We start from the raw sequence: 17,051 nt of genomic DNA, 5'->3' as shown, positions 1-17,051 counted from the left end.
ATTTTTGGGATTAGTATTTACTAATATTAATTTTATTGATATTAGAATATGGGCCAAATAAAATAACAAATAACGTGATTCAACATTTATTCTTATAAATAAATAATCTATTCGATATACAAGAAGCTTTCTAAACACGAGTTTTACATATTTTTTATAATAATCTGTCTACTCCTTAAGAGGCAGTTACGAATTAAATCACGATCAGTTTTATGCATCAGATAGCGCGGCGACACCTGGAAGCACTTTACCTGCAAAAATATAATAGCAATGCTATAAAAATACAACAAAAGTATTAAACTACGTAAGGCAATGTTAGAGTTTTTATTTACATCCCGAAGAAATGCTAAGTAATCGTCAGCGTAACAAAAGTAATAAAAGCAAATATCTCCACCGTCGCCTAGATTCTCTCACCGACACAAACCTTTAATGAGGATCTTGGAATTTAATTTCAATATTTGTTAAAAGCAAGATGCCGCGCCGTGCCGATTTTGTAAAGATATTAAATAAATGATTTAATAAATAATTTAAAGAATACATATGTATACCTTATGAGTTAAAATGAATTATTCTTTAATGTATATATTTTTATTGCGATTACGAATTCGTACACGGAAATATTTTTTCAAACGTTTTTAAATTATCTGGATTTTTAACCGACTTCAAAAAGTAGAAGTCCTGAATTCGAAAGCCAGTTTTCTATACATAGCTGTTTATTATGATACATCAATAGTTTTTCCATATACATCTATGTCCATCACACGTGTCTTGTCTGTATGTATGTGTCGTACTAATTCTATCAAACCTCTTCCACGAGCCATATGAATTCAATTATCTTTAGCTAGTGTTGGAAGCGTAAGATAGATCCTACGTCTATTTTACCTTTAAAATCTAATAAAAAAAAAATGGACGACTCAAATTTTTATTTGCCAAATACATTATAGGTGTATGTATAAGTCTCAATTATTAATTAATATTTTTTTTTCTAGAACATCAGGCAACACGTCATTCAACGTTTTCATTATACAACGTCATTTTTGTTACGTCTTTATAAGAATGTATATTTCGAAAACTGCACGTTGCTAATCCAAAGATCATTAATCAAATCGTGTTTGCGGCTGACTTAATCGTTTCTAACCTAGGACCTGACCCACTGCAGTGTGCAGTATACGACTTTGCGGATAACTGCAGGCCTTGTACTATTTATTTACGTGCAAGAAATTTATGACGAAGATACTTCTATGTCATTAATAAAGGTATATAAAATATTAATTTTATTTATGTTACATAAAAACGGTCAAAATTTAACAAATTTTACATTTAAAACTAACAATTTAACCTTACAATGTCTATATGCGGTTAAGTCTTGTTTGTATTTATTTCAGTATTTCCATTTGTAAAACCAAAAATATTATATCACTTCGAAATATAGAAGCAACTAATAGACATACATATATATATCTTCTTGTCTTAGTTAAAATGAAGAATTCTTTGTAAGCAAAGAGTTTTGTTAATCCAATTGTTTAAAGATTTAGATTATAGTGTTCAGTATTCAATAACAATATAACGATGTATAAGCAGTCACTTACTTAAAAAAAAATATTATTTTAGGATTTTCTACGCTGTTATAACTTTACAGCAACCGTGATCATGGGCAGACGAGATGATAGCATGTAGTAGGGATGCTTAGTATGTAGTTTAAAATTCATTATTTATTATATATTAGTTTTATTTAAATGAATTCTCGCGAAAGTCCGATGTCAGCTGTCCCTTACTTACGAATATGGTTTAAAATCATACGAAGGGGAAACCTTTTAAAATTAGTCAGTATATCTGGTAGGTGTGACACACATTTCAAAATTCCTTACAAGTTGAGCGGAATATTAATTCATATAAATATTAGGCATCGAATCTAAAAAATGTTAATGTGGAGACTAGCGTCGTAACCTCTTCATTCAAATATACTTACTTAACATTTTTGTATGAAATTAGAAACATTTATAAGATACGTATAATATTTTTATAGTGTTAAATGGGTTTCAAACCGTAGTGTAAATTAAATAAGCTAAAAGTAAATATTGATAATATATGTGAGAGCGAGGGGATCCTCGTGGAACCTTGGCCAAGACCCTAGTTCTTTAAAAGGCTTTCGAGTCTGGGCGTTACGTTACGATGGACGGGCTTCCATTTTGAAGCAAAGATAGTCTTTACTCAAAATACTTGTTTATTGCTAACAAATTCTTACAATGAATGTCAAGAATTGTATAGCAGAGATTCTACCACTGTGGCTCCTAAGAGCGACCAATGTAGAATGAATTCAGTACGATTATGCTTTGACTTTTATATGGTAAATTCTATATTACAATTGTGGGTACTTGGAAAAAACTAATCACCTGATGTATTAATAAAGTTATTAACATCGGTGAAGTGGGTAATTTGAAAACAATTATAATGAACGAATACACGAAAAGGAATATTTTCGATACGAGAAGGCTGTCGGCGCGACATATATATATATATATAGAGCTTTTTAAAATTTCACTCATAACAAAATATTAATAAATAATTTATCAGATGCTCAGAATTATATGAGTAATGTGTAGTAATTACTAGCTTTACTATAAATAGGTACCTATACATGTGAATACTCGTATGTGAGAAGGCACGTGTTTTTTTTCTTTACGGATATTTTATTTATAAACTAAATTTAACGGACGAATACGCTCCAATAAGTTTTCGAGCGTATTCGTCCGTTTTGTCTGTGTATATAAGGTTAGTTATATAAGATCTGAGATCCGCAATATTTTAAACAAATGACTTATAAATAGATTTTTTTTATGTCACAATTGTATACAGTGGCCAGTGTCGCACATCAAAATCTGCTATATAATGGGAACGGCCAATGTGTCGTTGAAAATTTAAAAGAAACTTGTAGGTGGAGTGTATATATTTAAAGAAAATTCAGGATAATGGAATAAAGGTCTGTAATTGTAAGGATATGCTCTTATCAGGAATAGGGAGGATAAAGCCAATTTCCACGACGAGGGAATATGATCCACAGAGTTTAAATCCTAACATATTTTGTTCACATTCATATTCAATAGTTTTTATGTTACATACAATAAGATGACTGCCAGATAATGCAAGATGAAATTCTTTTTTAAATAAAAAGGCCAAAGAAATAAAATAATCAGCAGTTTCAGAACACTTTGAAAGAACGCCTTTTGGAAATTCGAGATTGTTTTATGTTTTCACTCTAAAATCAAAAGCATTAATATTTTGTTAACAATGAACATACCTTCAAGGAGCTCGAGTGAAGCGCCCCCACCGGTGGACACATGAGAAACCTTGTCCTCGGTGCCCCACTTGGCACAGCAGGTAGCGGTGTCACCTCCACCTATAGAATAAAACAATTAATATTCTCTCTGATCACGTTTTTTTTGTCAAAGCCAGTATTTAGTATTTAATCAAAGACTGTTTATATACAGCCAATGTTATATTAAATAGGAAACCACTTGCTAATATTTGTTCTGATCACAATTTTTTTTAATTGCCTGCATTAGGTATTTGTTGCTATAGGCTTGGTGAAATAATTTAATCCAAGACTGCTTATTTACAGCCAATGTTATATTAAATACAAAATCACTTACCAATAATTGTGACGCATCCATTAGTAGTAGCCTTCACTACTCCGTCCATAAGAGCACGAGTTCCGCCAGCAAATTTCTCAAATTCAAATACTCCTGCTGGTCTACAAGTAGCAAATATATTATTAAAAAAGTAAAAAGTATGGCAATTAATAAGTTGAGAATATTTACTTACCCATTCCATACAATGACTTTGGCTCTGGCGATTGGTTCAGCAAATAATTCTCTTGACTTGGGTCCAACATCAAGACCCATCCATCCATCAGGTATACCAGACGCAACATCGGCTGAGCCAACCTTTGAAATTATGAATTTTATTAATTATAAAAACTACTAAAATCATAACTATAATATTTGGAAATGATCCGATCACAGTATAGTTAATATTGCCATAAATAATAACAGTACCTGTGCATTCTCATCAAATTTATCAGCTGTCACAAAGTCTACAGGTAGATGTACTTTGACATTGTTTTTGGCTGCCTTTTCAAGAAGTTTTGCTACAATTTTAGCGCCATCAGCATCATAGAGAGAGTTGCCAATCTAAAAATAATGTATTATATATGGATAAGTATACATTTATGTGAGAAACATACAGATTGATGCATAAATTGAAGAAAGAAGTTTAGGACATATAGACATAAAACAAATTCTGATGTTTTGGAGATAAGTATGTATGTTTTTGTAATATAAATTAGGTCATTGACATTTTGGCCTGTGACAAAAAAATATTGAATACAATACCAACATATTAATTCAATATTATAAATGTGATATAAATTATCTGTGGCAAGCATTTTTTTACTTTTGTTTCAAATATAAGATAAACTGTTTTAAATATCCAATATACTACTAACAGCCATGCCCTGGGTTTCCTTGAGGAAGGTGTATGCCATGCCTCCACCGATGATCATCTCATTAACTTTGTCAAGCAGATTTTCTATAAGTAAAATTTTGTCTGCTACTTTTGCACCTCCCAGAATGGCAAGGAATGGTCTGTGAAACAGAAATTATTACTTACTTATTTTTATTTAAATACTTTACTTAAAAATAGTTGAAGTCACCACCTTTCTGGCTCATGAAGAGCTTTAGCAAAGTACTGGAGCTCTTTCTTCAGTAAGAAACCACTGGCTCTCTGATCAAAACCTTCTCCCATCATAGAGCTGTGTGCTCTGTGAGCAGTACCTGTTTAATATTAAAAAGTATTAAATACATTTTATTTTACTTCTAACACATTTTAATATTACTTGCCATACCAAAAGCATCATTGATGTAAACATCTCCAAGTTTGCGTAAACTAGACCTGAACTCTTTAACTTTTGCTGGGTCAGCTTTTACTTTTGCTCCACTGGCATCTACACCTTTGCCCTCCTCTTCAACATGGAAGCGAAGATTCTCTAGCAATATTACTGAACCTACTGGGGGATCAGCACAAGCCCCTTCAACTTCTGACCCTACACAGTCAGACAAGAAATTTATGTCCCTGAAATGTAACATCCATTTCAATACATCATATGTCTGTACAAAACTATGTGTAATGTAATGTCACTTGATGTTACTTAAATTGAAATAATGTTAAGCATTTAGATAAAATTTAAAAAGTTTGCTGTAAAATATGTATTACCTATTAAGAAGTTTTTTAAGCTCTTCGGCTACTGGTTTCAATGTGTACTTGAGGTTTGCTTGTCCATCAGGTCTTCCAAGATGTGACATAAGTACTACTGATTTAGCTCCCTTGTCTAAGGCATACTTAATGGAATCCAACGCAGCCACAATACGCTGATTATTAGTAATAACACCATCCTTTAAGGGAACATTAAAATCCACCCTAAAAATTTTAATATCACTTTATTAATGCCTTGCCTTGTGAAAATCATAAGTATTTTGAAAAATTTTAATTCTCACCTCATTAAAACTCGTTTTCCACTTAAATTTAAAGCATCGATACTGAGTTTGTTCAGAGCCATTTTTATTTAAAGATAATTAATAGAAAATTGTTTAGTTCAAATAAGTTAAGTGTCGGCAAATCAAATTTTGTATAAATTTAACCTTGTATATGTCAAAAGGGTCAAATGTTCCTTGCCATAATAAAATACTAATGTTTTAACTTTAAATTTAAAAGAAATGTTACTTCTTAAAATAAAATAAAATAATTCCGTAATAGAAGAAAATTATTTCTATAAATTAAAAATATGATAAAGAAATAATTTATTTATTTATATACCACATCACCCATTCTTTATGTATATAAAATTTGATTTTAACTTTGAATAGACATTACATGTATAAAAATTTATCATCGGCATTTTTTAAAAACGTTTTAATATTATCAAATAATGTTGGAAATGTTACCCACCCATTACTCATAAGCAAAACTATGTGTAAATTGTAATGTAATGTTGGCAGTTGGGTGTTGTAAGAGGAACGCGGGAGGGATTTTGTTATTAGGTTGGCATCTCTGTTCGTTCTTCGCGAAATGCACGCATTGGGACGCTCGGATTTAGAATGTTCCTTGAAAATTTACGTTGAAATAAATGAAACTGCTTTAGTGAGTGATAAGTTTTGTCGTTCTTTTATTGAAAACTCTCGTTTAGTTTCTTGTTCAGTTCGTATAAGTGATTGTTTTGGTTGAGAAACAAAGTTTAAACAAGTGCGTCGAAAGTTGAAACATGGTGCCGCTAGGACCCGGGCCAGGCCATCCTACCGCACACCAAACACACGGCGGGCCATCAACTAACTTATCCGGTCCAAATTCGTTATCACAAAGTTCCTCGCAATCGAACAAGTCGTCAGTAGCAGTAAGTTTTTTGAAATATTGCTCAACATTAAACCGTTTTACATCAATCTGGCGGCTCGCACATGTTTATGTAACTTTTAGTTTGAGCACGTGCGATTTGGCGCTAATTTTAATATTGGTTTTCAGAAGCCGAATTACACTCTTAAATTTACTCTCGCGGGGCACACAAAGGCCGTATCGTCCGTTAAATTCAGTCCTAATGGAGAATGGCTCGCGAGCTCCTGTGAGTACTAGCTACAATAGATAAACTTAATTTATAAAATAATAAAAGTTTAAGTGTATGTTTAAATAAAGTTTGTCTATCTATGTTATAAGATAATTTTATATTTCGTATTGTTCAAATTTATAAAATATTAACAACAAAAACTGCTTTCAATAGGATCAAAAATATTTTAATATTTTTGAATATAAAATACCTTTTACCTATTTGTAAATCGAAGATTTAATGATATTCAATTAAGTGTATCCAGTTTGTATACTTTTTCATATTTAGAAAGTTTTAAATGTGTGGTAGATGTACTATTTAATATGTAACATATCAACACAAATTTACACTTTGCATCTGGGTCATGGCATTTGAGGCAAGTTAAATTAGTACTTCATGTATTGTTACTATTAGAAAGCAAACCTATGTATATATAGTTTTTATGACATGAAATAATATCCAAAATTGTATTTTTTTTAAAATTTAAGTTTACTTTTTAGTTTTCATCATCTATTATAGATATTTTTTGTTTTTTTTTTTTCAGCTGCTGACAAACTTATTAAGGTGTGGGGGGCTTATGATGGCAAATTTGAGAAGACAATATCTGGACACAAAATGGGCATCAGTGATGTTGCATGGTCCTCCGATAGCAGGCTGATTGTCAGCGCAAGTGACGACAAAACCTTGAAGGTAATATAATTCTTTAAATGTGTGCTCTTTATCTTAAAAATATTCTGTTTAGTTCAAATTTGTACAAGCAACTTTGTCCTTCCTTTATAAGGAAAGCATATTACATTTGATAGTATTTTTATTGAATATTTTTCATAATTTAAAGTAGTTTCAAAAAGATTTTTTGAGAATATATATTTTGAGAATTTTAATATAAATGTCTATGATGTATGAAATTTTATCTTGAAAGAGATAGGCCTCAATGCACATAAATTTGTTAACCGGGTCAACATTACAGATAAGCTTTAAGGATTACCTACAATTTCAGTGGTGCTGAGAAATACTGAATAAATTTGATATATGTATAGACATACTAATGAATATTCACAAAATATTCATAAAATTCCAGCTCATGTTATGGACATTGCACATATACATAAATCACATATTCCTTTATTTAGTTTACAAGTAATGAAAAATTAATAAATATATATATATATATATATATATATTAAAGTTGTGACAAAAAAGATTGGTTCATTATAAAATTTATTTTGTATTTTATTTCAGGTTTGGGAGTTGAGTTCAGGGAAATGTTTGAAGACATTAAAAGGACATAGTAATTATGTATTTTGTTGTAATTTTAATCCCCAAAGTAATCTTATTGTATCTGGAAGTTTTGACGAGAGTGTTCGGATATGGGATGTAAGAACAGGTAAATAATTTCTTATTTATAAAAGTTATCTTATATTTCTTATATATAATAATTAACAATTATTATTACAATAATAGTAGCAAATTAATGGTTTTGGATTAACCATGTGATTTTTTTGTACTACATATTACCATGATCATGGCAGACAAGATGAAGGTCAGCTAGTAAAGTCAAAAATCATAGCTTTTATTAAATGTGCTCTTGTGAAAGTCTCAGATATCAATGCCTTGAAGCTTGTGTGAAAATTCGAAGACTAAATATTTGTTTTGTATCGAAGTTTTAAAACAATTATTCTTATTTCCAGGAAAATGTTTAAAGACATTACCAGCACATTCAGATCCAGTCTCAGCGGTGCATTTTAATAGAGATGGCAGCCTTATTGTGTCCTCAAGTTATGATGGCTTATGGTATGATAAATTTCATACAATTATAGAATATAATTATATGGATAATATTAGTATGATTCATGTTAAAGACATCAAATTGATAGGAAACTAGGTTTATAACAAATCCTAGTGCTTTCATTATGACAAGTTTGGTCTAACTAAATTAGTCCATATTGAATTCTCTATTAATCTCAACTATATGTTTCCATTTTTTAACCCATACATTTTTCTGGGGTGCAACTGGATTTCATCTTAGTCTGCTACTCTGAGACTCAATCAGTAATGTGAGGTTGAGAATTATTATGCATTAAATATTAGTAATTTCAACTAAAAGAAGAAAACTGGATCAGAATTCATTTAAAAATTCACATACTGTCTTGCCATTATCAAGGATCCTTGTTTTTGTATGTGGGTTTATAGTAGCTCATTAGTAAACTACACTTCTGTGAGACTCTTTAATAACATGACATAATACAAAACTTTCAAAATTGGGTGTATTTCTCGCCAAGTAGTCTTCACACCTTGTCATTTGTATAATTTGATGTATGACAATTTTGACTAAATAGCAAAGAAATATTTTTCATCAAGTTCAATTATGTCAATATTATCTTATAATACTTGTATATATGACTAATAAAGTAATAAGAAATTATATATTCTACCTTTTGCCTCACCAACCATGTTCAGTATACTTCCCACATTGCCTTTGAAGGATTCATGTTTGAGAATGCATACCAAATATATTTTTTGTAGTCATTGCTGAAGTTAAAAACATACTTACTCATTACTTGTTGTTCAATTATGTTCAAGGAAATTTCAAACAAATTATTTTAATATTTTTCATATTGAATGTTACACATCCTCCTTTTAGCTACTGCTTTTGTATGGGTAAAAAAGTACAGTATTGATAACATATGTTACCAGAAATAGGCATGCACTAATATATTTTTAATAGGTCGTTAATATTTACGTGTATCCGTCGTAAAATTTTTGTATATATGAGTGCGTAAATTTATTCTTGGAATTTTTTATTAGCCTTGTCATAAAGTCCGATAAAGTTAAAGCGTAATATGGCGTCATCGTTTAACGAATATATAATACAATTTGATTTTTAGGATTTATTTTTTAATTCTATTAATTGATTACTTTAGACACAATGTGATGTTTTAATTTTGTGATTCGTTTTTTTCTCAATTTCTTATCTTTTTTACTTCCAGTCGAATCTGGGACACAGCGTCCGGCCAGTGCCTTAAAACTCTAATAGATGACGACAATCCACCTGTATCTTTTGTAAAATTTTCTCCAAATGGAAAATATATTCTTGCTGCGACACTTGACAACACACTCAAATTGTGGGACTACAGCAGAGGCAAATGTTTAAAAACTTACACAGGACATAAAAATGAGAAATATTGTATTTTTGCCAACTTCAGTGTGACTGGTGGAAAGGTAATATAATAATTATATTAAAATTATATATGTTTCATGAATATTTTTTTTGCATTTTTAAAATAACTATAACTTTTACAGTGGATTGTATCTGGCTCAGAAGACAATCTAGTATACATTTGGAACCTACAATCAAAAGAAATTGTTCAAAGGCTGTCAGGTCACACTGACACAGTACTGTGCACTGCCTGTCATCCCACTGAGAACATCATCGCCTCGGCAGCGCTCGAAAATGACAAGACTATCAAGTTATGGAAGAGCGATACGTAATATTAATGGTAGGTTGTTTATAATCTACTTCCTACACCCGGCTTCACCTCTATAAGATTTTAAATCACATTCAGAATAAAGTCTTGTCCATATAATTTGATGAACCTTTTTATAGTGTTATTGTATTAAGTTGAATAATAATACTATTAAATAGAAATCTATTTTATTATTAGGTATTATAATTTATTATATTTAGTCTGTGCATGTGGTTGGTGGTTTAGAAATATAATGTTATACAGTCAGACTGAGTAACTTGGAGCTGTAATTCAATGATTTTTGCTTATAAAATCAAAAACAATCAATTGCGTTTTTGGTGCTATCTGGGGTTAGTTATAAATAAATACACTCAATTTCAATAAACCAGAATAACAATAAAGAAATACTGACGAAAATGTTGAGGGCTAAAATGACATGGTTGCTAAATCTATAGAAGGAATTGTGGAACTTTTCAATTAATCTCCACCCGCAAACCTTTTGGAAGTATTAAACTTATTTTTGATGTCATGAGAAAGTTTGTTTTCTAACAAATTTAGGATTTAGCGGATTCCCAATCCTTGCAAATCGTTTATCCGCGAAACTAAATATTTTTCCTAATTATTCGTTAAAATAGACTTTTTCCTCAAAGTTTAAATTTTTCACCTGTATTTAATTGATTTCTCAAAGTTCTTCGCGGAATATTATATCTTGCTGGTGCTGATCGCTGAGTCTAATGGCCTTGTTCCACAGCATTATTAGCGGCTTTTATATCTCCTTCAGACCACGATTCCGCACTTTTCTTGCGTGCGGAATCGGAGTAATTTTCCCGATTTGTAAAATTAAGTTAAGTGGGACCTGGATAAGTGAGAAACCTCTATTATTGAGATGTCCAAAGAGGTCCCAGTACTTTTTCATCAAATTACGTCTGTTAATGGGAGTTTTCGAGCCTGGATAAATGAGATGTGATTTCTAGTTTTTCGAATTTTACCTCTATAATTCGGACGTGTAGTTCAATCACCTGCTTAAGGGGGACATTTTATCAGGTTTGGATAGGTTTCGACTCGTTTGTTTGCAAACATTTGAATTTCTTTTGCACGTGTTTTATTTGTCAGTACTATCTCAGGTTTTGACTTACAAACAAGGGAGTTAAATTGTTAATAATCTCTAAATGTGAATATAGTACATTATCAGCAATTCAAAAATTAAAGCTTTTATCAGAATATGATTGTGGAAAGTCGCGTGATGAACTATGTAAGGAGTATAAGTAGGGTTGCAGACTTTCTTTACAAGAAATAAAGTATATTCAGGTCTTTAAAGATTATTAACCCTTAACTACTCGCACGAATAAAATCGCTTAACTGCACGCACGGGGTCCGTGGTGACCCTAATTTGTATATATGAAATTTGATGATTCCTTTTTTTAAATGAAACAAGCGAATAGTAATTATGAAAGTACTTTATTTAATCTATAAGGCATAAAAACCACAACTTAAAATAAAATCTTCTAAGACATAAAAATAACTAAAATATAAACTTCTACAATAAGGAACATTTTTGGCACAACATGATATCATGCATTAAAATTTCATGAATATTTAGAAACTATGGCAATCATCGTTATTGCAGTTTTGGTAGTAACCAATGAAGTGCTCATAATACAAAATCATTTTGTGGATACTTTTCGGTCACTCTTTCTCGGGCAATATAGCACCGCCCTCGTCAGTGGTAGGTGGAGCAGGCGGGGTTTACAAACCATGTTCTTCCAATAGCCGCCTTTTTACTATTTTTGGAGTTGCGTTGACGTTGGTTCGACGTTTTTGATGACTTCCGACAAGTTCCGTTGCAAGTTGTCGCAAGAATAGACGCCTCACGTGATTACGTACATTTTTTGTGTTTGCTTTGTGAACAACCAATGCATTTATGCATGTAACATTCAAAAAATGAAAAAATAATGCTTATGGCCAACGTTTGGTTCTCCTTCCAACATTATATGTCCCACACAATTGGTCATAAGTATCTACTCCACCCTTTGTGCTATTATAATAAGTAATTATAGCAGGCTTGTTCTTATCAGTAAAACGATAGAAATCATCATTCACTATAATATTTCATTTAAAGTTATATCAATATCTCAATAAAAACAATAGAATATAAAAAGCTTACCTTTCTCAAAAAAGTTACGTAAGTACTCGCACGGGGTCACGGCTCAAGAGAGCAGCGGTGTGGCCTTCACCTGCAAGGGCCTAAACGGTACTAAAGTATGTTCTTTAGCGCATATTAAGATGCTAGCGGGCGCGCGGGGAGGTTTCAACCGTTGCAAGTGCATTTTTTCGATACGCGAAAGTGCGTTGACCCCATGCGAGCAGTTAAGGGTTAAACTTCACATTTCAATAGAAAATACAGTAGAATCTGGATATAAAGACCTTCAAGCAACCGGAGATACTATGTCGTACTAACCGGACGACGCACAAAACGTCAAAATTATTTCTTAGGTAAATACATATGTTGTACATGTATAATATGTAAGTATGTATGTAATACATACATACATATTATAAATGCGAAAGTTTGATGTTCTTATTGAATAAAATATAACAATTAGTAAGAATCACAAACGCTTTATTTTAATACATATTTACATAGTTCTTAAACATTTTAAATTACAGTCGTTGGTACATAATGTACTGTAATACAAATAATGTACATAAAATACACAAGCAATACACGAAAAAGTTCTGTGTAGCAACTAACGTAGAAAGTCTGTTATTTGAGTTTATTTTTGACAAACTTATGTTCGGTAATAAGAGCTTAGTATGACATTGTGGTTTCCTGACATCATCGTTTTCATAATATCATCATCAAAGTTAGTCTGAACAAACAGATTGAGCATTTCTGCAGCCTCAAGAGCATCAGATACACTCAAGGTTGGATGAACCTCCTCTGGTTCGTCATCATCGCCGTCGCTTTCTTGGCTATTCGCGTCGCTGGCAATGATATTTTCCACGATGTTTTCATCACACTTTTCTTCTCACGTGGCGACAGCATCATCGACACAGGTGAATTGTTCAAAGTCCTCGTTTGTTATGGGTAACTGATGCTTATCAATAGCTGTTGCCCAAACGCTCAGTGGTACGTCGTCTTTGTTAAAATCCTCTGTATTTGAAGTTACTACTATGTTACATTCTACATCGCTTCGGACAAAACCAGCGTGTTTGAAACAGTTAAAAATTGTTCCTTGCTTGAGTTGGGTCCAGGCAGCTTGAAGAATTAGAATAGCATCAAGAACATTGATTTTTGGGTATTCAACACTACAGCTTCGGCAGCCATCTAGAAGTTCGATCATTTTCAGGACTTTCAGGATTTTCAGGACAGCATATTTTTCTTTTAAAGTCGCCGAATGTGCTATAGGTATAGATCCGTACCTATTGCGTTGTTAAGCAAAACAAACTTTAAACTTCTTTTGCTGCTATCTATGAAAAGACGCCTGTCACTAGGATGGTACTTTTTTAATCTCATCTGTTGCAAAATACCACCAACATCGTTACAAAAAACTAAATCCTTCTCTGGAGAAAAATACGGTAACAATTTTTTTTTCTCTGGTACGATAAAATGTAATGTTTGTTTCCGGAGTAAGCAATTTTTTTTTCTTTTCAAAGAGATGTTAATATTTCAGAAGCTTCTTTCGGTAAGTTCAGATCTCTTACGAAGTCATTTAGTTCTTTCTGATTAAAAGGTTGAGGTTCTTGGCTAAATTTGTAGTCTGAATCAGAATCTTCACTTAGTGTATTTCGTTCGGGTTCATAGGGATTTGGATCATCAGAAGATTTAGATGTTCCGGGTGATGTGCCTCTCGTGATATTAATTGGCATCGTTGAGTAGAACGTTAGTTAGGATATGGCCACTTATTTTGATTGCCAGGGTTAATTCCGTTTATTTTCACAACGCAGAAGTTGCAGTAGTCATGATGATTTCGTGGTTCTCACCAAATCATGGGTGTTTCGAATATAACTGCCTCTCTTGTTCCACTGGACCACAATCGTAGACATACGACATATTTTTGGCATACATTATGAGGAACCCACGGCATGTCCTGATTACACAATTTTATTTTAAATTATTGATGATACGCAGTTTTCACAAAGTCCGATATGGGTTATGAATACTTTGCAAATATATATTCACCTCAAATATAGCAAAAAGAGCTGGGATTAAGCACACAACATCTTAACGAAGCCATATCGAAAACAGCAACAAAATATATTACAGTGTCGAATAAAAAACGCAAATGTAGATGAAAGTACTAGGGGAGACTTCTTGCTTTTTTTTCTTTTTAGGTATCTTCTGCTTTACTTTCCTCATTTTTTGTTGTTCTGCTAATTCATTTTTTACTGGAGTGTCAGTCAAGATAGCACTTTTTATTTTTCTCTTATTCAACACAGTTTTTTTCTCAACTGTGATTTATGCGCGCCAATAACGAGAAGTGAAGCGTGCGGGGTCGCGGGGTGGGGGGCTCAGCCGAGGTGTAGGTGCGTAGGCATAAACAAAACATTGCGCGTCGTTTTAACCGGACGTAATTTAATAAATAACGGTCGCTATAAGCAGTTTGTCGCTTAAACCAGAGTCGCACTAAACGGTTGTATTTTCGTAGTAACTAACTATGGAACCTAACTTAGTAAACATTGTCGTAGCTAAAACCGGGTACCTAACCTCAACAGGGCGTCCAGAACGTTCAGCGTCACTTGTGCCCATATGGCCACTCCGAAAATTTTGAAACCACTTATAAACTGTTCTAATTGAAGGTGCAGAGTCACCATAATGTTTATCAAGCTTTTCTTTAGCCTCCTGAGGCGTTTTGCCTTTCATAAAATAGTGTTCAATCAACATCAACAAATCATTTTTCGTCCAATTTTTGAAAATCACTCGACTTACTCGTTTCAAACGAATGCCAGACACAAAGAAATAGACCGATCTGGCTGAAAATTGGTGTGTTCTTCCAAGAGATGCTACTAAGTAAACATAACCTTGATACGCGCCAGTAGTGCTATCTCTCTGACTTTGCACGGACTTTTCAAAGGACCCTCGTAAATTTACTTCATGTATGAATTGTATTGTTTGATGTACACTCAAAAAAAAAAAATGGTTTTGGTATTTTAGTAATTTTATTTCTTCATTTAAGATTTAAGACATAATTAGCTGGCAAAGCCAATTCTGCACCTTGATGATTTTGAGTCATATACTCGTACGTATCGGAACAGGGAACAGTGGTTCAGTCAGTCAGTCCATGTTTCCTGCTGCTGTTCTTCACGAAGATCCCGCTTTTACATCATGACAAGCTTGTTGTACGTTCATAAGTCTGCCCGAACTAAGATAATTAAATAAATAAACCAATTCAACCGTACCCACAAATAAGATTTCAACTGTCCCCAAACCCCGCTCTTGGTATGAAAAGGTCACTGTAAGAATAACAATAAATTTAAATAAAAATTAATCACACTGCGATATTCTACAAACTTCAATTAAAACGGAACAAAACTCTCAATAATCTAACTTTGAACAAAATCTTTATAATTGTAAAAAAAAATGTAGTTACAAGAATATTTACATTTAAAGGCAAAAGTTACCCAGTCTGACAGTAATGTTTGTGTGTAAAACTTATTATATGTGAATTTGACTGAAATCCTATACTTACAGGAAAATTTTCGTCGAGAGTTTTTTTGTTGAGATATCCGTAAATAAACAAATATGCTGACTGGATTATATTTAAAACATGCAATTATTTGTATGTATTTTGTTTCAGATAAATGCACATGCAGTGATCTGTATATTGTGACTATATTGAGGGCCTCTGGCTTGTGAATAGTTTTGTAGACTTAGTTATGACGGACAATCAGAAAGGCGTGTTTCATCTCTAAGATTTAGTCAAATCACAGTTGAATGTGTGAATTTTCATTTGTTATAAGATATTAAAATATTTTTGTATCTGATGTGCAAATGAAGAGGATATGAAGTGTTTTAGCCATTATGTTTTAGTTTATATGAGTTATTAAGGATCTTGCTTAATAATAACTTGTTGGATGCAATTAAATATTTAGAAGTTACTTGTACGTTTATTTCTTCCTACATGAATTCTGCTATAATATTGTTAAGGGCCATCATAACATACAGAAGTTATTTATTAGTTTGTTGTTTAATGGAGAAGAGTCGAAGTCTCGACAAGATTAATGATTTCTAATATTTAACATATTATATTCATAATGTGTTAAGAACACTTCCACTGGCTCAATAAAATTTCACAAATTTTTAAACCAACTATGTGGTGTTATCAAATTATAGTAGTTTATAAAACAATTGACCAATTTGTTTTATAAATTTACATGTTGATAATTATGTCATATTAGAAATCAGAATTTTTTATTTCAATTATTAATTCCAAATATTAATATAGGATGTGTATTTTTTGCAGGTTATCTTATTTTGCTATAATTGTAATAAATTTTGAGGAATATTTTAATTGCATTTTTTATTTATGTTAGCCACCTTAAAAATGAGACGAAACCTCTCAGTATTCCATGGATTCACCGTGCGGGTGCGGGTGCTGGGTCCATCGCGTTGCAGGGAGACGAGCTTCATCAGTGCCTGGGACTTGCGATCCAGGTGTAGGTTTAAGGGGCCCCTGTCTTACGCGCGTTAATTGCTCACCTCCACCGTCCAGGCTCCTTTCTCTACCTAACCAAATTTGAAAAGAACCTACTAAGGCTGTCTTAAAATATGTTCCAAGAATGAATTGATATTAGTTCTGGGCAGGCCCAAGTCTTTTAGTAGGTTGTAGAGAGATTGTGCCATTATATCTCTCGCTCCCACTTACAGTAGTGCTCAAGTATTTTGACAAATATGTTTAATGGTTTAATTAAAAATAAATATGAAACACAATTATCAT

General features: G+C 32.3%; 2 protein-coding genes across 2 annotated transcripts; one reads left to right on the top strand and one right to left on the bottom strand.

Annotated features, from left to right (window-relative positions):
• Nucleotides 1-70: 70 nt before the first annotated feature.
• On the bottom strand, nt 71-5,712 carry LOC116766800 (phosphoglycerate kinase). Its single transcript, XM_032656912.2, has 10 exons — nt 5,553-5,712; nt 5,272-5,475; nt 4,904-5,130; nt 4,715-4,832; nt 4,505-4,643; nt 4,056-4,190; nt 3,823-3,944; nt 3,651-3,751; nt 3,299-3,397; nt 71-251 (listed from the first exon to the last, which is right to left on the bottom strand). The coding sequence occupies exons 1-10, from the start codon at nt 5,612-5,614 to the stop codon at nt 211-213; spliced, it is 1,248 nt and encodes a 415-aa protein (XP_032512803.1). The 5' UTR covers nt 5,615-5,712; the 3' UTR covers nt 71-210.
• Nucleotides 5,713-6,096: 384 nt separating this feature from the next.
• LOC116779251 (WD repeat-containing protein 5) lies at nt 6,097-16,212 on the top strand. The gene is made up of 8 exons (XM_032673500.2): nt 6,097-6,445; nt 6,571-6,667; nt 7,194-7,339; nt 7,889-8,033; nt 8,338-8,440; nt 9,637-9,868; nt 9,950-10,146; nt 15,912-16,212. The coding sequence occupies exons 1-7, from the start codon at nt 6,317-6,319 to the stop codon at nt 10,136-10,138; spliced, it is 1,041 nt and encodes a 346-aa protein (XP_032529391.1). The 5' UTR covers nt 6,097-6,316; the 3' UTR covers nt 10,139-10,146; nt 15,912-16,212.
• Nucleotides 16,213-17,051: the final 839 nt, after the last annotated feature.

The sequence above is a fragment of the Danaus plexippus genome (genome assembly GCF_018135715.1).
Source record: "Danaus plexippus chromosome 3 unlocalized genomic scaffold, MEX_DaPlex mxdp_34, whole genome shotgun sequence".
NCBI lineage: Eukaryota > Metazoa > Arthropoda > Insecta > Lepidoptera > Nymphalidae > Danaus > Danaus plexippus.
Note: the sequence above shows the minus strand (reverse complement) of the source record. Positions and strands in the feature narration are given on the sequence as shown.